At 47.1% G+C, this 21,058-nt stretch overlaps 1 protein-coding gene across 1 annotated transcript in view; it reads left to right on the top strand.

Moving 5' to 3' along the window:
- Nucleotides 1–21,058, top strand: part of baiap2l2a (BAR/IMD domain containing adaptor protein 2 like 2a) — a 59,629-nt gene that overhangs the window by 26,703 nt on the left and 11,868 nt on the right. Inside the window, exons 6-12 of the mRNA XM_052043384.1 lie at nucleotides 682–798; nucleotides 7,825–7,971; nucleotides 9,538–9,660; nucleotides 11,692–11,836; nucleotides 13,758–13,965; nucleotides 14,961–15,032; nucleotides 17,996–18,221. Coding sequence (XP_051899344.1) covers nucleotides 682–798; nucleotides 7,825–7,971; nucleotides 9,538–9,660; nucleotides 11,692–11,836; nucleotides 13,758–13,965; nucleotides 14,961–15,032; nucleotides 17,996–18,221 — 1,038 coding nt within the window. The remainder of the gene's footprint in view (nucleotides 1–681; nucleotides 799–7,824; nucleotides 7,972–9,537; nucleotides 9,661–11,691; nucleotides 11,837–13,757; nucleotides 13,966–14,960; nucleotides 15,033–17,995; nucleotides 18,222–21,058) is intronic.

The raw sequence follows: 21,058 nt of genomic DNA, 5'->3' as shown, positions 1-21,058 counted from the left end.
CCATACACGAATGTAAAGGTTTGCGCTGTTTTATTGTTGTATATAGTTTGCTTTTTATGATGAACAAAGTTTATTTCGGAATAATAAAAAAAATTCAGGGCTGATCTGATCCCAGTGAACTCTACATTGTCACAGTGAGATACACCAGGGAAACAGGCCCTTCGGCCCACTGAGTCCATGCTGACCATCAACTACCCATTTACACACTAATCCTACATTAATCCCATTTTGTCTTCACGCCACATTCCCATCAACTCTCCACTGATTCTACCACTCACCTACACACTGAAGGCAACTTATGGTGGCCAATGAACCCACCAACCCTGCATGTCCCTGGGATGTGGGAGGAAACTGGAGCACCTGGAGGAAACCCATGTGGTCACAGGGAAAACGTGCAAACTCCACACAGACAGCACCAGAGGTCAGGATTGCACCTGAGATCCCTTGTGCTGTGAGGCAGCAGCTCAACTAGCTGTGCCCCTGTGTTACACTAAAACATAAATTCTTGGACCTTGTTGTATGGCAAGGCATTGGACACTAAAGGCACCCTAAAGATCTTAAGGGACACGGGATCTACTTAGAGGAAAAATCTCAAACCCACTGTCTGATGCAAGATGCCTCCTTTACCTAAGGGATCCAGTCTCATGAGCAACAACCACAAATGGTTCTCATTCTTTGCAGAGAAGCAAGTACCAATTTGAAAAGGAACACAGCGAGAGGAGTCAGACGTTAAAAGATGCAAATGCAGAGCTACAGAGGCTGGACAGCACGAGAAATCCACACACCAGGGACATGCAGGTGGGTGGTGATTTATGAACTCTGTAAGGGAAAGTTTCTGTTACCCAAATGCAGGGATCACCTGTAGTGCGTTGGGATTGGCTGTGTTTGTCTTATACTGGACTTTATACCCATAGCTTCCAGACCAGGAGGTGAGGATGCTGTGCATCGAGTTATCTCAATTATTGTAGTATTATCTTCCAAATTAAATGGGTTTTAAAGCTCCTCGGGAGGAAGAGATTGAGGGATGTGAAGAATAATTGGATTATCGTGGAGGTTTACAAGGGAGACCATTTGAGCAATTATATCCATACCAGATTGGGTCTTTCCCACTCAAGATCTCCACAGTTGTAGCCTCCCATCATGGAGCAGTTGATTGTGGGAATATTTCAGTCATTAAGTTGTGGATAGGGTGAGTTTCAGGTCAAATCAAGAGGGCTTACTGTCTTCCACAGTGTGGGTACTCCTCAGGTAATGACAGGGTTCCGTTCCTGAGAGCTGTTCGTAAATTGGTCAGTCGGAAGTGAACAGCAGTGTGCGGGAGATGGTCACAGAAACAGCGGTGACTGGAGAGCGAGCAGGCACGGGAGGAGTGGCCGCTCGCTGGCCTCACTGTCTCAGTGAGTGAGGGGGTGAGTCTGCTCAGAGCTCCCGGGTCTGCTCGGCTCCAATGGTGGTGGCTCAGGGAGGGGAGGGAAGGCAGCCAGAAATACCCTGCTCCCACCCAGCAGAAGATGCCTACAGCCCTGCGACAGCCAGCAAATCCATCCCCATCCAACCCACCGGCCTCCCAGACACCCATCCGTATGTACCGAGTGTCCATAAAGTCGGGTGTTTGTGACTCTGGGAGGACCTCTATTTAAGTCTCAGGAAAATCAGACAAATCTGCTTTCCCCCCTTGCTCCAACAGCGTTAGTGATGGACCAGAGTTTTTATTCAGTGTTGTTCCTTCAGTTGGAGCTGCTAGTTCTCCCAAGATTTTGCAACCATTGCTGGATCTCCTGATCTGTTTAGCCAATCAGTAACCAGAAGCCATTTATTAATTTATTGCTGCTCATTTGGAAAACAACTGGGTCAAGGTCTGCCATTCAGTCTCCTGATCTTATGGGTGGAACCAAGTCAACAGTCCCAGGCCTGCGCTTTCGAAGAATCTTGGTCTAAAGTTTTATTTAGTCGTTGGGTGTCTTCTCCCAGAGGTTGATGAATCTCCAGAACTCTGTATCCTGGAGGGTTCTGGAGGCCTGATCATTGGGGGTAATTAAAGATAAGGTATATAGGTCCCTGGTCGGACCCCACTTGGAGTATTGTGCTCAGTTCTGGTCGCCTCACCACAAGAAAGATGTGGAAGCCATAGAGAGGATGCAGAGGAGATTTACAAGGATGCTGCCTGGAATGCGGAGAATGCCTTATGAAAGCAGGCTGAGGGAACTCGGCCTTTTCTCCTTGGAGAGACGGAGGATGAGGGGGGACCTGATAGAGGTGTATAAGACGATGAGAGGTATTGATTGGGTAGATAGAGGCTTTTCCCCAGGGCTGAAATGGTGGCCACAAGAGGACATAGGTTTAAGGTACTGGGGAGTAGATATAGAGGAGATGTCAGGGGTAAGTTTTTTACTCAGAGAGTGGTGATTGCGTGGAATGGGCTGCCAGCAACAGTGGTGGAGGCAGATACGATAGGGTCTTTCAAGAGACTGTTAGATAGGTACATGGAGCTGAGTAAAATAGAGGGCTATGGGTAAGCCTAGTAATTTCTAGGGTAGGGACATGTTCGGTACAGCTTTGTGGGCCAAAGGGCCTGAATTGTGCTGTAGTTTTTCTATCTTTCTATGTTTCTAAATACATCTTTTGAAAGATTGGGGAATTATAGAGGTGTATAAAATCATGCGGGGCTTAGGGTGAATGCACATAGTCTTTTTCCCAGGGAAGGGGAATCAAAAGTCAGAGACAGTCAGATACTTTTTCCCAATGCAACAATGGCTAACACAAGTGGACATAATTTTAAGGTGATTGGAGGAAGGTATAAGGGGGATGTCAGGGGTAAGTTTTTTACACAGAGAGCGTTGGGTGCATGGAATGCACTTCCTGCAGAGGTTGTGGGGGCAGATACATTAGGGACATTTAAGAGACTCTTAGACAGACACATGAATGATAGAAAAATAGGGGGCTATGTGGGAGGGAAGGGTTAGATAGATCTTAGAGCAGGATACAATGTCGGCACAACATTGTGGGCTGAAGGGCCTGTACTGTGCTGTAGTGTTCTATGTTCTATAAAAACCAGAGGGCATAGGTTTAAGGTGAGAGGGGAAAGATTTGAAAGGGACCTAAGGGGCAACTTCTTCAAGCAGAGGGTGGTGGGTATTTGGAATGAGCTGTCAGAGGAAGTGGTTGAGGCAGATGCCATAACAACATCTAAAAGACTCTTGGAGAGGTACATTGATAGGAGAGGTTCAGAGGGATATGAGCTAAACATGGGTAAATGGGACTAGCTTAGATCGGCATTTTGGTCGACATGTACAAGTTGGACCGAAGGGCCTGTTTCCTCACTGTATTACTCTTCTAACTTTGCATCAAAATTCTGAGTTCACTGAAGGGTCATTGAGTGAAACATTAATCCTGTTTCTCTCTCGGAAGATGCTAAATGCTGGACGCTAGATTCTAATCAAGGGCTGGCACAGAAGGGGAGATCAGCCATGCTCATATTGAATGGTGGGGTAGGTTTGAGGGGCTGAGTAGCCTACTCCCGCTCCTATTTTCTGGTGCTCTTGTACCCATTGGGAGTTTGGAAGAATGAGAGGTGATCTTATTGAAATGTTTAAGGTTCTGATGGGGCCTGACAAAGTAAACAGTGAGAAGTTGATTCCTGGGGGAATCTAGAGTCAGGGGGCATGGTTTTAGGATAAGATGATGAGGAGGAATTTCTTCTCTCAGAAGGTGTATGGCATGCTTGGTAGGGGTGTAGAGTCTAAGAGTAAGGAAGTCATGCTACAGGTATATAAAACTTTAGTCAGACCGCACTTGGAGTATTGTGTGCTGTTCTGGTTGCCCCCATTATAGGAAGGATGTGGAGACTGTGGAAAAGCTGCAGAAGAGGTTCACCAGGATGCTGCCTGGATTAGAGAGTACGAGCTATAAGGAAACGTTGGACAAACTTGGGTTGTTCTCCGAGGTCAGAGGCTGAGGGGAGACCTGATTTTTTAAAATTATGAGAGGCATAGATAGGGTGGACAGTCAGAATCTGTTCCCCAGGGGAGAAATGTCAAACACCAGAGGACGTGCTTTTAAGGTTAGAGGGGAGGAGGTTTAAAGGCGATGTGAGGGGCAAGTTTTTTTCACAGAGAGTGGTAGATGTCTGGAGTGGGTTACCAGGGGTAGTAGTTGAAGCAGGCAGTCTGGTGGAGCTTAAGAGGCTTTTAGATAGACACATGAATATGAAGGGAATGGAGGGATGTGGATGATGCACAGGAGGAGGACATTTAGTATAAATCGGCATCAAGATCGGCAAAACGTTGTGGGCTGAATGGCCTGTCTAGTGCTGTACTGTTCTATGTTCTGTGTTCTATGCAGAAGACCCTGAATCTTTGGAATTCTCCACTGCAGAGAGCTGTGAAGGTGGAGTCATTGAATATGTTTAAGGTTGAGGTGGATAGACATTGGACAATGAAGGGGAGGGGGTCAAGGTTATGGGGATCAGGCAGGTGAATGGAGCTGAGGCCATGACCAGATCAACCATGATCTTATTGAATGATAGGGCAAGTTCGAGGGGCTGAATGGCTGGCCGTTATTTCTCACATTTGCGTCATTGGGTATGGAGGAGTGAGGGATGTGTAGGGTTGGAGGCGCATCTAACATACTTTAGCTAGGCCTTTCATGTAACGTGAAAGGCCAGGATAGAGTGGACGTGGAGTGGATGTTTCCATCAGTGGGAGAGTCTAGGATCCAAGGGCACAGCCTCAGAATAAAGGGACGTCTCTTTAGAACTGCTGAGGAAGAATTTCTTCATTTGGGTGTGGTGAATCTGTGGAATTCATTGCCACGGAGGGCTGTGGAGGCCAAGTGATTGGGTGTATTTAAGGCAGAGTTTGATAGGTTCTTGATTGATAAAGGGGGTTACAAGGTCAAGGCAGGAGAATGGGGTTGAAAAAAATCAGCCATGATTGAATGGTGGAGCAGACTCGATGGGCTGAATGGCCTAATTCTGCTTGCTGTCTTATGGTACTTCAAACCTGTCCCAATGGCCAAGGGTCTCCTTAACAGGTCACTGAAACAACTTGAAGGATATTCTCCATTGCCCAGAGTATTTGGGCTCAGATGGCCAGCCACAAAGCCATGTGTGAAAGTATTAATATAAGAACATAAGAAGCAGGCATAGTTCATTCAATGCCTCAAGACCGCTGCACCATTCAATCTGATCACAGCTGACCTTTTATCTCAGCACCACTTTCCTGAACTAACCACATATCCATTGATTTATTTAGGATCTATTGATCTCTCAAATATTCACAGCAACTGAACCTTCACTTTTCTTGGGAAGAGAATTCCAAAGATTCATCACGCTCTGGGTGAAGCCATTTCTTCTGGTCTCTGTCCTGCACAGCCAACCCCTTATCTTGAGACTGTGACCCCTGGTTCTAGACCCCCCAGCCGGGGCAAGCTCACCCTTGCATCCACACTGTTATATGCCGTAAGGATGTTATATGTACCAATAACATCACCTGTCATTCTTCGAAAGTCTGGACAAAAAGCGACAATCACCTCCACTCCACCCCATCCCAGTAATTGTATAAGGAGGGGAGACCAGATCTGTACACACTACTACAGGTGTGGTCACATATGTGGTAACATCTATTTTCTCCAGTGCTCAACTTCTCTTGCCATAAAGGTCTGTGTACTGTCTGCCTTGCTTCCTGCTCCTGGTATTGGTATTGGTTTATTATTGTCACATGTACCAAGATAAATGAAATGCTTTTGTTTGCATGCCATCCAGACAGATCATTCCATACATAAGTACATTGAGGTCATAAAAAAGGAAAACAATGTTGCAGATACAGAGGAAGTGCAGTGCAAGGGCCCCGATGAGGTAGATTGGGAGAGCAAGAGTTCATCTTTAGTGTATAAGAGCACCGTTCGATCGTCTTATAACAGCGGGACAGAAGCCGTCCTTAAGCCTGGTAATACGTGCTCGCAAGCTTTTGTATCTTCTGCCCAATGGGAGAGGGAAGAGAGGATGACCAGGGTGGGAGAGATCCTTGATTATGTTGGCTGCTTTCCCGAGGCAGTGGGAAGTGTAGACGGAGTCAACAGAAGGGATGCTGGTTTGCCTGATAGACTCCATGTTATCTTCCAGTGATTAGTGTATAGAAACACACCAGTCCCTCTGAATACCACCTGCAGTCCCTCACCATTTAATAAATATTCTGCCTTTTTTTTAAGTAGATGATCTCATATAAGGACTTGATTGCCCTGGAGTGAGTGCAGCGGAGGTTTACCAGAATGTTGGAGTGTTTTAGTTCAGAGGAGAGGCTGGGTTTGTTTTCCTTGGAGTGGAGGAGGCTGAGGGGTGAGCTGATTAAGGTGTACAAAAGTATGAGGGGCATAGATAGGGTGGATAGTGAGAAACTTTTCTCCATAACGGAGACATTTAAAACCAAAGGGCAGAGGTTTATGGTGAGGAGTAGGAGGGTTTGAGGGGATCTGAGGATTTTTTTTAACTCAGGAGGTGGTTGTAATCTAGAATCCACTGCCTGAGAAGGTGGGGGAGGCAGGTGCTCTCATATCATTTAAGGTGGATAAGTGCTTGAAATGCCAAGGCATTTATATCGTGCCCATAAATGGGATTAATATAAAAGTGATGGTGGGCATGGACATGATGGGCCGAAGGGCCTGTTTGTGCTGTATGACTCTATTTTTACACATTATATCCCCTCTTCCCCATCCTCACCCACTCACTTCGCCTGTCTATATTCTCCTGAAGCTTCTCACAACTCAGATTGCCACCGGGCTAATGGGTATCAACAAACCTGGATATACCACACTTGGTCTCCTCACTTGGATCATTATTTAGATTGTGAACAGCCCAGGGCCCCAAAACCAGTTCCTGTGGTACCGGCTGGTCACAGGCTTCCAACCCAAAAATGGCCCCTATGTTCGCATTCTGTTTTTGTCCAGTCCACCAGTCCTCACACCACAGCAGAATATCACCCGCAATACGGTGCCCGCAAAACTTGTTTAATAACCTTGCACAAATTTAACTGGATAAATTAATGGTTGGTAGAAATAATATTCAGAGACATTGAAAGATTCAAATAGATGTAAATAATTAAAAATTATTAACAAAATTAAAAATAAGTTTAATTAAAACACTGAGCATTCTTTGATTGTCGACCTCCCTTCCTCACTCTCCTATTCTCCACTCGTAGCCTCTCTTTATTTCTCTCTCTCTCTCCTGCCGGTTCTCTCTTCCTTTTTCTCCCCATTCCCCACTCTCTCCCTCTTTCCCCACAAAATTCCTCACTTTTTCTTCCTCACCCCTCCCTCCCTGCCTCCCCTCTCCCTCTCCTTCCCTCTCTCTCCCTCCCCTTCTCTCTCACTGTCTCTCCCTCCATCTCTCTCTCACCCTCTCTAGCTCCCCCCCAATCTCCCTTCCCCCCTCTCCCTCCCCCTCTCTCTCCCCCTCTCTCCCTCCCTCTTGCCCTCCCCCTCCCTCTCTCTCTCCCTCCCCCCTCTCTCCCTCCCCTCTCTCTCCCCTCCCTCACTTCCTCCCTCTCTCTCTCCCCCCTCTCCTTCCCTCCTTCTCTACCCCCTCTCTCCCCATCCCTCCTCTTCTCTTCTCTCCCTCTTCCTCTCCCTTCCTCTCTCTCCCTCCCTCCCTCTCCCTTTCTCCTTCTCCCTTCCTCTATCCCTCCTTCCTCCCCCTCTCTCCATCTCCCCCTCTCTCCTGCCCTCTGTCTCTCTTCCCCTCTCTCTCTCCCTCTCTCCCTCCCTCTCCCCTCTCTCTCTCCCTCTCTCCCTCCCTTTCTTTCTCACAAATGTGCACACTCTCTCTTTCAGGAGAGGCTCCACAGTCTCGAGACTGGCATGGAATCATTTCTCAAGAACAGCTACAAACTAGCCCTGGCAGAAGAACGACGTCGCTATCGGTTCCTCGTTGAAAACCACTTCCATTTGTCCTACTCCTTCCTCAGTTTCTACAACAAGGTTGGCAACGGAGAGAATTCTGTGGCACAGTACCTGCCTTTAAACTCAGGATCCATTACCCTTTCATGTTAAAAGGAAGAAATTTGTGCAGTAACCCTTTCGCATTAACCCTGCCCTTATCCCACAGATGCAGCTGAAATTAAAATCTAAAGACTACCCTCCCTCACCTGCCCATCAACCAGTTAACTGGGTCTCCTATCCCTTCCCCAGCTGGTTCTAGCTGCCCTTCACCCATCCCTTTCTGGTCCCACTTTCCATCTTCCTTACTTATCAGATCCAGCTCCTGCAGCCTCTTGTGTCTCCACTTCTCACCTTCGAGCCTCTGTCTCTACCTCCCCACCTCCCAACCCCCAGCTGGCTTCAGCTGCCCCCCTTCTTCCCTCTCTTTTTATCTGTCTCTACCCATCACTCACCAGTCTCTGCACACCTCTCCCCTTCCCCCACCGGGCTCCACTTGCTCATCATCCCCCGCCTCACCTGGTTCCACCTATCACCTGCCAGCCCCTGCCTCACCCCTCCCTCTCACCTCTTCGTACAGGCCACCTCCCCTCTACACGCTCAGTCCTGATGCAGGGTCTCGACCTAAGACGTCGACCATCCCTCTCCCTCCACAGGTGCTGCCTGACCCGCCAAGTTCCTCCAGCATTTTGTGCGTTGCTCCAGATTCTAGTGTCTGCAGGTCTTTGGTGTCTCCAAACTTAATAACTGCAGACACTGGAAACCTGAAATAAAAACAGAAAATGCTGGAACCCCTCAGTGGGTTGGGCAGCATCTGTAGGGGAGAGACAGCATCAATGCTGCAGGTTAACTATGTTTCCCTTTCCGTGTATTGCACCTGACTGCTTAAAGCTGGTTTTAAATATTCCCCTCGCTGGATTTGAAAAGTCCAGATGTTTCACCCTGCCTGCACCACACTCATGAGGGCCACCGCACTGTGATGTGAAACCCCCTCGCCCCCCCCCCCCCCGGCACGTCCCCTCTCTGCTCCATCCTCACAGTCGTGTGATCTTCTGGGAATGACCAAGAAAACAGAAATGGAAAGAAAACAAAATTTGGACAGTTTTCTCTCTTGCACACGCTCAGGTGATCAAATCCAGGCCAGGAGGTCACACGAATCAAGTGCTGTTTATCTTTTAACTTGCACGGGCAGATCCCAGAAAAAAGGAATGTGTTCATTTCTAGATAATCCACTTTAGTGGGTCACTGGAGGGACACCCTCTGTGCTCTTCCTTGACATTAGTGCGAGGGGACCTGAGGGAGCAGACGAGCTCTTGGGTTAACGTCTCACCTGAAAGGCAGCAGCTGTGATCGAGCAGCACTTGCTTGATATTGCGCTGTGGAGCTAAAGGCAGTGTCTGCAGCGGGACTTGAACCCATGGCCTTCTGATGTAGAACAGAGAGGTAAATGGCAGTGATGAGACCAGAGCCTCACTGTGTGGATCTCCACAGGTCTTCCTGTGTGGAGTCCCATGGTTGATAACACCACGGGCCACCTGTCATCACATAATGGGTTGTTTAGCCACTGGCACGCTTTTCAGCATTCTTCTTCTTCCTGCTCTGTTTCAGGCACGAGATTCCCTCCACAACAAGGTTCCAACATGGAGAGAACACACCAGCACCGCAAGTTGTGGCAACACCTCAGGCAGAGCCAGCCCCCGCCCGCCTAACATGGGAATGCCTCTCAACATGGTAATCGGAATATTGGAAAGGCTGCTCCACATTCCACGGTCTCCCAGGCTGAGCTGTCGATTCTCCCAATGGCTGGTCACGTTGACGGCAACAGAGCAATGATTTAGTGGAGCATTTGCTTCTGAAATGTCCTGGGTGCTCTCTGGTGACACAGAGCCTGGACTATGAACCAGAGACGTGGGTTCCAAAAGCACCACAGCCAAGGAGATATTTAAAACTAGATCATTAGATAACATGGTTTTAAGCTGATACCTATGATAGGAATCTTGAAAGTACTGTATTACTATAAAAACCCATCTGGTTCACCAGTGTTCTTTAGAGATGGAAATCCTTACCTGCTCTGGCAAACACGTTGAGTGTAGACACATTGTAATATGGCTGACTCTCAAATGCTGTCTGCCAATGGACCCCTGGTTCCAGGATAATTACAAATGGGCAATAAACAACAGTCTCACCAGGACTTTCCTCCTGTCCTGAAGCAATAAAGAAAATACCTGATCTGGGGATATATCCAATCAAAAGATAAGGTAACAGAACATCTAAAGGGCCAGGCTTAAACCATAATAGCTCATAACAACCTCATTCCCATTTAACCCGGTAACCTTTCACTCACTTGCTGATCAAGAATTGATCTACCTCTACCTTAAAGACTCCGCTTGCACCATCCTTTGAGGATGAGAGTTCCAGCCCTTTGAGAGAAAAACATTGCACCTCATGTTCCGTCTTAAATGAGCAACGCTTTATTTTCAGACAGTGATCCCCGGTTCTAGGTTTTCCCCACAAAAGGAAATGTCCTCTCCACATTTTATATTCTTACGAACACTTATCTGCATTTCCACTTGCTTAAAGCTGCAGCAATATTCCAGAGAGGCTAGGGTAGGGCAAACACCATTTGTTCTAAAGCCTATGAATAGCCTGTTTCCCCAGAAGATGGCTTGTCTATTGGTAACCATAGTAAAGGTCAGCACTGAGCATGAGCACAGGGGTTGGGGGTGATGGCAGTGGTGGGAGAGGAAATGTAGAGATCTTCCCCTTCACTACTCTCAATAGTACACAACTGGGTGACCTATCACAAGCAGTTAAAGAAATTAAATCTGTATTCCTTACAGTTTGGAAGAAAGAGGGGTGATCTTATTGAAACCTATCATATCCGTAGGAATGTGACAAGGTAGATGTCACGATGTTTCCACTAGTGGTAGAATCTCAAACGAGGAAACATGCTACAAGACTAGGGGTGGTCATTTAAACATAGGAACTTCTCACAGAGGGTAGTGAATCTCTGGAATTGTCATTCCTGGAGGATCGTGGGGGTTAGATCACTGGGGATATTAAATGAGGAAGAAGATAAATTTTTGAAAGATCAGGGAATTGAACGCTTTTGGGATCAGGCACAGAGGAGGAGTTCAGGTCTGGGGTAGATCGGCCGTGATCTATCAGGAGATCTGACAGAAGTTTATAAGATTATGAGAGGCATAGATAGGGTAGACAGAATCTTTTTCCCAAGGTAGGACTGTCAAGTACTAGAGGACATGCATTTAAGGTGAGGGGGGAATAAATTAAAGGAGATTTGCAGGGCAAGTTTCTTACACAGAGAGTGGTGGATGCTGGAACAGGCTGCCAGGGGTGGTGATGGAAGCAGGTACTATAGGCTGTTAGATAGACACATGAATATGCAGGGAATGGAGGGATATGGATCACGTACGGATGGAAGAGAATTAGGTTAATTTGGCATTGTGTCCAGCACAGGTATTGTGGGCTGAAGGGCCTGTTCCTGTGCTTTATTGTTCTATGTTCTATGAATGGTGGGGTAGGCTTGAGGGTCCAAGTGGCCTACTCCTGCTCCTGGCTTCTTCTGTTCTTATGACCAGTGAGTGCTTCCATTGAACAGGAAAAGGAGGGAATATAATCTGTGACATCCCTTCAGTTCAGTGAATCTGAAGCTCTGCAATACAGTGAATGTTGCTGCAAACAAGTGGTTTGAAATCCAAGGATCCAGCAAGTTGACAGATTTTGTCCTCCCCCTCCCCACAGAACGATGCTTCCAATGTCAACAGTATCTCAAGACGCAGCTATATTTCCAGCCCTCAACCTTCCAGACGCGAGATAAATGGAGCTGAGCTGTCACCATTTTCAAACCGTGAGCCGGGGAAAGCAGGAGAAAGGAGCCCTTCGATGAGTAAGATGTTTTGAAATGTCTCATGCATGTATCTCTTTCCTTCCCACTTTCAATTACTTTCATATTTTACTGAAAATATGAAAGTTTACCCCAACTTCCCATTTTCAATATGCTGTTTCATTGGAAGGTCTCATGTTGCCCTGTAATTGCAGTTTATCTAATCTAAAAAAAGAGTCTGCAAATATTTAACCTTCTTACCTTTTCTCAGTAACTCATAATTCTGATGTCTTAAATAAGAGAGTAAAACAAAACCAAGCAAATAGAGTACTTATTATAGAGACGCAGGAGACTGCAGATACTGGAATCTGGAGCAACAACCAAATCTGCTGGAGGAACTCAATGGGTCAGGCAGCATCTGTGGGGGGAAATGGATAGCGTAAATCTCGGCTCGAGACTTCTGAATCTGTCTCAAACTGAAGTGTCGACTGTCCATGGTGGGGAAGGATGTGCCTGTGATGTACTGGGCTGAGTTCACTACTCTCTGCAGCTTCTAACGTTCCTGCTCATTCGAATTGCTGTACCAGACCATGATGTATCCAGTCAGTATCCTACCACATCCCAAAGACCTGCTGGTAGGTTAATTGGCCAGGGTAAATTGCCCCTTAGTGTAGGTGATTGGCAAAAGAATAATAGGGAGTCGATGGGTATGTGTGTGAAAGAGAACAAGTTTCAGGGGTCCCAGGGTATAAGAACAGGGGGAATGGGACTGGGATTGCCTTGCTGGGAGCCAGTATAAACACAATGGGACAAATGGCTTTCTGCTGCATCGTTACAAGATAAGAAACGCCCCTGATCATCAGGGACATTAAGAGACTGACGGAAGACAATTAGGGGAGTCTGTGGGTGATGCCTTAGTGGCTGCTCTGCCTTGCAGGTCAAGTCGAGTTTATTGTCACGTGCACAAGTACGGTGAGGTACAGGTACACTGAAAAACTTGCTTGCAGCAGCATCACAGGCACAGAGGTACAGACAACACACAGAACATAAATTATACATAAGTCGGCTATAGGCACTGGGAACCCCACATCTCCAGAGGGTGAGTATGGTCCAGGGCGTCCTGTGAGAGGCAGGTGTGCCACGGTGCTGAGCACGAGCTGGCCCAACAGACCTTACTTCCCAGCTGCCTGAGATTTAGGCAGCTGACTATTCCCTGGGAGACTGCAACTTATGGAGCTGCTAGTAATTCCAGTGATTAATGGTTGCATGTCCATGCCCACTTATTTAATGGTAATATTTAGAATACAGAACAATACAGCCCAGGAACAGGCCCTTCGGCCCACAATGTCTGTGCTGACCATGATGCCTAATCCCATCTGCCGTACATGGTCCCTGTCCATCCATTCCCTGCCTGTTCATGTGTCTGTCTATCTGCTTCCACCACCACCCCTGGCAACGTGTTCCAGGACCTACCACCCTCTGTGTAAAAAACTTGCCTCATAAATCTCCTTTAAACTTTCCTCCTCTCACCTTAAAGCTAAAATTGGTAAATTTGGTAAATTGGTTTATTATTGTCACATGTACTGAGGTACAGTGAAAAACTTTGTTTTGCATGCCATTCATACAGATCGTTTCATTACAACAGTGCATTGAGGTAGTACAAGGGAAAACAATAACAGAATGCAGAGTAAAGTGTTACAGTTACAGAGAAAGTGCAGTGCAGGCAGGCAATAAGGCACAAGGTCATAACGAGGTAGATTGTGAGGTCAAGAGTCCATCTTATTGTACTAGGGGACAGTTTAATAGTCTTATAACAGCGGGATAGAAGCTGTCCTTGAGCCTGGTGGTATGTGCTTTCAGGCTATGCCCTCTAGTATTTGACATTTGCTCCCTGGGAAACAGACCTTGACTACTTACCTAGTCCATACCCCTGATAATTTTATACACTTCTATCAGGTTTGATACTTGTTTCATCTCTTTTCAGGACTGGGCTCTGTCGGTAGTCTGTCGAATTGTGGACTGCAGGGGGACAGTGTCAGTGCATTGACCAGTACTCGTGTCCAGGCTGTGATCTCCCATTCTGCTGCAGGAAATCAAACCATGCTAAGTTTCGAGAAAGATGACATCATTATGATATTGGTGCCAGAGGCAAAGAACGGCTGGCTGTTCGGAAAGCTTGAAGGAACAGCAAAGTATGTAAACTCCGTACTGATATTGATTTCTGGAACATAAAGTAAATTAAATGTGATGATTGCTTATAAATTGTGTGTTCTCCCAATCTTCCTTTTACCGTGAAGTCTCTTGACTTTGCTGAATATTCTCAACTGATAAAAACACAGAGACACAAGAGACTGCAGATGCTGGAATCTGGAGCAACTAACAATCTGCTGGAGGAACTCAGCAGGTCGAGCAGCATCTGTGGGAGGAAAGGGATTGTCAACATTTCGGGTTGAAACCCTTCATCAGGACTGGTGCAGGCCTTCACTCTGAAATGTCGACAATTCCTTTGCCCCCACAGATGCTGCTCGACCTGCTGAGTTCTTCCAACAGATTCTTTGTTGTTCAATTGATAGAAGTTTGACTCAAATTACTTTTGCACCCCCTCTTGTTTGACTCAAGCTGGAGAGGGTACAAAACAAATTTACGAGGATGTTACCGGGACTCGAGGGCTCGGGTTTTAAGGAGGCTAAAATTTTTTTTCCCTGGAGCAGAGGTGGCTGAGGGATGGCATTATAGAGGCTTATAAAGTCACAAGGGGTGTAGATAAGGTGAATAGTCAAAGCCTTTTCCTTTAGAGTAAGGGAGTCCAAAACTGGAACGCTTACATTTAAAGTGAAAGGGGAAAAATTTAAAAGGGACGTGAGGGGCAACTTTTTCACAGAGAGGTTGGTGACTATACGGAACCAGCTGCCAGAGGAAGTGGTAGAGGTCGGTACAATTATGGCATTTAAAAGACATTTGGGCAGGTACATGGATAGGAAAAGTTTGGAGGCATATGGGCCAAATGCTGGCAAATGGGACAAGTTAGTGACTTATGCAGCTTCTGTGCTGTATAGCTCCATGACTCTACTTGTAGTGAGTATTTTAAAGTCAAGGTTTTGACTAAAGTCAAAGAAGAGGATGCCTCTAATTTCAGCTTCATCTAACTGTGACTCTTTCATGATGTCCATCAACACTGTTTCCACAGGCAGGGCTGGTTCCCACACTCATTCGTGCGGCCTTTGCAAGGAGAGGTCCAGACACACCAGCCATTACCCAGGTAATTGTGTTACTGGGCATTCAGAGGGTTGGGTATTGGTTTGGATGCACACTTGTTTGAGGTTTACAGCCTCAGAGCACCCTAGTCTGATGGTTTCATCTGCGGAATGCAGGTGGATGTTAAGCGTGGTGACACTTGTGGGCTGCCCCCAGAACACTCTACACTCAAGGTGCATTTCTCTGTGTGTTTCAATGTACATGTGACTAATAAAGATACCTTACCTTATCTTATCTTATCTTATCTTAAGTAAGGCCCAACTGCTGTACATAAGATGCATTTTGTCTGCCTCACTTCACCTGTTTGTACTCACAGAGGTCTCCATCTGCTTATTATTGTCATTGGATGAGATCATTGTGTTAGAGAAACAAAGAACTGCGGACGCTGGAATCTAGCTGAAAAACACAATGATGCTGGAGGAACTCAGCAGGCCAGGCAGCATCTGTGGAGAAAAGCAGGCGGTCAACGTTTCGGGTCAGGACTGAAGATAGACAAAGGGGAAGCCAGATATATAGGAGGGAAAGCAGAGCAGTGATAGGTGGACAAAAGAGGGGAGGCGGGGCGGGGTGGTGATAGGTAGATGCAGGTAAGAGATAGTGATAGGGAGGTGCAGGGAGAGGAGGGGAGAGCAGATCCACCAGGGGATGGGTCAAAGGTAAGGAGAGAGGAAAAAACAGGAGGCTAGGAAAGGGAAGAAGAGAAGAAGCGTGGTCTGTGTGTGTGGGGGGGGGATGTGGGGAAGGGGCTGGGGATTACTTAAAATGGGAGAATTCAACATTCATGCTGTAAGGCTACAAGGTTCTAAGAAGGAAAATGAGGTGCTGTTCCTCCAGTTTGCGCTTGGAATTCTCCTGGCAGTGGAGGAGGCCGAGGACTGACATATCAGTGATAGTGTGGGAGGGGGAGTTGAAGTGACTGGCAACGGGGAGCTGCAAGTCGCGGTTACGGACGGAGCGCAGGGGTTCTGCGAAACGGTCACCTAGTCTGCGTCTGGTCTCACCAATGTAGAGGAGGCCACACTTGGAGCACCGAACGCAGGAGATGATGTTAAGGGATATCATTTTGTTCTGGGTTCAATGAGCACAGAAAGCGAACCTGAGGCTCTGTACAGTACTGAGAAGATGCTGCATTGTCCGAGGTGCTGTCCCTTGAAGGGAACATTTAACAGAGGTCCTGCTGCTCTTGTGGGTGGGTTTGAAAGGGCTCATTACCACTACTTTGAAGTTGAGAGCAATGGAGTGTGCTCTTGTCAGCAATACTATACATTCACTAAGTTGGGATGTCATGTTACAGCCATACAAAACATTGAAGAGAGACACAGGAGACCGCAGATGCTGGAACCTGGAGCAACAAACAATCTGCTGGAAGAACTCAGCGGCATCTGTGGGAGGAAAGGAAATGTCGACATCTCGGGTCGAAACCCTGCATCGGGACTGACAATTCCTTTCCTCCTACAGATGCTGCTCGACCCACTGAGTTCCTCCAGCATGACAATGGTGAAAACTTATTTGGAGCACCGTGTGCTGTTCTGGTAGCCCAGCTATAGGAAGGAGGTCATTAAGCTGGAAAAGGTGCAGAAAGGATTCACGATATTGTTGGGACTGGAGGGCTTGAGTTCTAAGGAGAGACTGGATAGGTTGGGACTGTTTTCCCTCTACCATAGGAGGCTGAGGGATGTCTTTATAGAGGTTTCTAAAATCATGAGGGGCATAGATAGGGTGGATGGTCACATCTTTTTCCCAGGGAAGGGGGAGTCTAAAACTACAGGGCATGGGTTTAAGATGAGAGGGAAGAGATTTAAAGGGGACCCAAGGGGCAAGTTTTTCACACAGAGGGTGATGGGTATGTGGAACGAACTGCCAGAGGAAGTGGTAGAGGAGGGTACAGTTGCAACGTTTGGTAGACAGGTACATGGGTAGGAGAGGTTTGGAGGGATATGGGCCAAACGCAGTCAAATGGAACTAGCTTAGATCGGCTATCTGTCTGCTTCCAAACAACACCACAGCCTACCTTATTGCTCTGTCTTATTTGAAAGATTTTCTTTATATAAGACAGGAAATCCTGCACCTTTTAAACATAATTCTGTTTTAGCACTTAGTTCGCAGTTAGCATTACTTTTGACTTAAACTGACCATTGTGTTTTGCTTCTCAACCTTACACTATTTTCACACAGAGTTAGTACAGGGTGAATCTTCTCCCCAAGGTAAGGGAGTCTAAAACTAGAGGCCATAGGTTTAAGACGAGAGGGGAAAGATTTAAAGGAGACGTGAGGGGCAAGTTTTTCCCACAGAGGGTGATGGGGGTATGGAACGAGCTGCCAGAGGAAGTGGTAGAGGCAAGTAGGGCAGGCATGGTAGTGTAGCAGTTAGCGTAACGCTTTACAGCGCCAGCGACCCGGGTTCAATTCCGGCCGCTGTCTGTAAGGAGTTTGTACGTTCTCCCTGTGTCTGCGTGGGTTTCCTCCGGGTGCTCCGGTTTCCTCCCACATTCCAAAAGACGTACGGGTTAGAAAGTTGAGAGCATGCTGTGTTGGCGCTGGAAGTGTGGCGACACTTGCGGGTGGCCCCTAGAACACTCTACGCAAAAAGATGTATTTCACTGTGTGTTTCGATGTGCATGTGACTAATAAAGATACCTTAAAGATACCTTACATTTACAATTAAAAAATATTTGGACAGGGACATGGATAGGAAAGGTCTAGAGGGATATGGGCCAAATGCAGGCAAATGGGACTAGCTCAGGTAGGTAACCTGGTCAGCATGGTTGAGTTGGGCCGAAGGGCCTGTTTCCATGCTGTATGACTCGATGACCCTAAGCAAAAGGAAAATAACCTAATTAATAACCTAATAACCTGAGATCATTTTGTGCCTTGTTTTTATTATACCTGAAGGAGGGTGAAGGATGTTTGGGGCAATGTGAGGGGTGTTTTACAGTGCCTGCCTCCTTATGTTCTTTGCATTACACAGGGCATTTCCAATGAGGAGCCAGCGGAGTGCTGAAAACCTGCTGGACCCCAGGGAGCAGTACGTGTTACCTCGGGTGGATTACAGCAACCCTGCAGCAGGCACGATCCCCATCTCACCACCCCCCCTCCACAGCACGTCCCGGAGCCATAGTCCAGCTCCTCCTAACCCGAGCAGCAGGCGGAACAGTGCAGCCAGCTTGGCCGTGTCGGAGAGCGGCCAAAGCAGAGTGAGTATGCAAGACGGGAGGTCCGTGCACCCCTCGAAGCAACGACACGGGGCATTGGGAAGCGGCTGCTGTCTGAGGCACTGTTCTCCTTAACGGGCCACAGATTCCTGCCATTATCTAATTAGTCCTACACCTCGTTTTCCATGGTTACTCATCGCTTGCCTATGGGAGAGCTTCAGGCCATTGCTGTTCCTTGCATAGTCTGTCTTCCCCCAAGTAACAGACCAATATCGTCCAATAGCTGGGGCTCAAGGTTGCAAAGCCCAAGTAGTGGAGGGAGACGAGGCTGTAAGAACAAAAGAAAACAGGGGCAGGAGTAGGCCACTCGGTTCCTCAACCCTGTCCCAGCATTCAGTATGGCTGATTTGCCCCAAGCCTCATCTTGCTAGTTTCCCATTGTCCTCAATTCCCCAATCTTCCAAAAAATTATCTACCTCCTCTTTAAATACCCTCAGCCCTCAAGGTAGGTAATTCCAGAGATTCACCACCCTCTGTGAGAAGTCCCCGTCCACCCTAATTTTATGTGACCGGTTCTTTATCTTGTAACATGCCCCCTCCTTGGAGACTCTCCCACTAGTGGAAACATCTCAACACCCACCTCTTCATTCCCCTGTAAATTCTTATATGTTTCAAAAAGGTTCTCTAAACCCTATAGAATATAGATCTAATTTCTTCAGATGCATGTGATGTGACAACCCGTCCCAGGAATTATCCTAATGAATTTCTTTTGGACTGCCTCTTGTATTAGTATATCCTTTCTAACATAAGGGGTATTGGAGGCTGTGAAGAATTGGCCAGCCTGTGTTTGTAAGTTTGTCCCAACCCTGCTGGAACCTTGTGGTAGCCCACGTCCCCCCTGATGCCCTGTAATTGGATCTTTGTGACATGGTTTCATCTCCCCTTGTCAGCAGACCAAATTTGCATCGATTCTCCTGGATACAACTTCACAACCAGATTTCTGGTGGCTTCAGGGGAGCAGCTCGTTCTGCTAAACATGTGGAGTCCGTAAGATAGCATGACTTTTACCCCACTTCTTGGGATATTTAACCCTCTCCCACTCCATAGTTCATATGACCACTGTCAAGTTGTATTTCCCAAACCACATGCAGAGACATTCTGCCTTTATGGAAGTTGTATGGTCCTGATTTTAACTTTACCCCAACACTAACAAAAACTTGCTGATTTATCCTAGTCAAAATATCCCAATGCATGTTTGCATAAACATTATCGGAAAACATTTGGCATCAAGTTACCTCAAGAAATAACAGGAAAATCTTGGACGAAGAGATATAATAGGTGGTTTGGAGGAAGAGAAAGAGCTGGAGAGGAAGAGGTTTAGGGGGGAATATGAAACTTGACAACCATTAGCAGGGACACCATAAAATAAATTTGAAGATGCGCAAGTGGTCAAAATTGGGGGAGATCAGAGAACAATACAACTCGGGCTAAAATTCATAGAACCTTGGTAACTAAATACTATTTTGACTCCACAAACCTGTGCACTATCATTTTGGAGTTTATTCCTTGCTCCTCGCCAAGGTTTCCACACCAGTCCTTCCCCCAGGCTCCTCGAGTAGTCAATCTGCCGCCCCCCTGTTCGAGAGATAGTCCCATGATTGCTCTCCTTTGGAGGAGTGCCCCTTTCCCATTCTATCATGTAACCTTCTCTTCCTCAGTGTGGCTAAGATTAGAAATGATCTCAGAAGGTAATTAGGAAATGGAAGCAGTGTATTGGACCACTTGAGTCTCTTCTGCTATTCATTTAGATTATCTACCTTGTCCATATTCACACCTGCCCATCACCGATTCTAAAAATCCATTGATCAAAGACCAACTACAACCCTTTGGGGAAAAGGTTTCCAAAGCTCCATAAGTCTTGGGGTAAAGAAATCGCTCCTCATCTTATTCTTAACAGGGCTAACCCCCATTTCCTGAGAGCAGGTCCTCTGGTTCTAGACTGCCCAGCCACTGTCAACATCCCCACAGCATCCACACTGTCAATCTCTCTCAGTACTATATATCTTTTGTTGAGATCACCTCTCATTCTTCTAAGCCCTCTGTAGTTGGCCCATTTGTTTAACTTCTTCACAGGGCGAGTCCCTCATTGCAGGAATCAGTTCTACTGAATCGAAGGAGAGGTGTGAACACCCGGGGCAGCACAGTGGCACGGCTAGTAGAGCTGCTACCCCGTGGTCAGGTTCAATCCTGACCTCGCATGCTATCTGTGTGGTGTTTGCCCGTTCTCTCTGGAACTGTGTGGGTTTTCGTCTGGGTGCTCTGGCTTCCTCCCAATCCCAAAGACTTGTGAGTTGGTCGGTATAATGGCCACTGTACATTACCCCTGGTGTGTAGGTGAGTGTAGAATCCGGGAGGAGCTGATGGGAATGTGGGGGGAATAAAATAGGATTGGTGTAAATGGTTGGTGATGGTTAGTGCAGTGGGCTACAGGGTCTGTTCCCATGCTGTGTGACTCTATGACTGTACCAACTCTACATGCAGTAGGGTAGGTTTGATCTCATCAAAGCAACACACAAAAAGCTGGAGGAACCCAGCAGGTCAGGCAGCATCTACGAAGGGAAATGGACAGTCGATGTTTCTGGTCAAGACCTTTCATCTGGACTGTAAGGTAGAGGGGAGATAGAGGTGGAGGGAAAGTGTGGAGCAAGATCTGACAGGTGATAGGTGGATCCAGGTGAGGAGGGGTGAGAGGCAGATGGGGGAGGGGAGAGTGGGAGTAGTGACAGAGGCCGGGAGGTGAGGGGTGGAGGTGACAAAGGGCTGCAGATGGTGGGATCTGATAGGAGAGGAAGGTGGAGCCTGGAACCAGATAAGGGGAG

The sequence above is a fragment of the Pristis pectinata genome, chromosome 33 (assembly GCF_009764475.1).
Source record: "Pristis pectinata isolate sPriPec2 chromosome 33, sPriPec2.1.pri, whole genome shotgun sequence".
Lineage (NCBI taxonomy): Eukaryota > Metazoa > Chordata > Chondrichthyes > Rhinopristiformes > Pristidae > Pristis > Pristis pectinata.
Note: the sequence above shows the minus strand (reverse complement) of the source record. Positions and strands in the feature narration are given on the sequence as shown.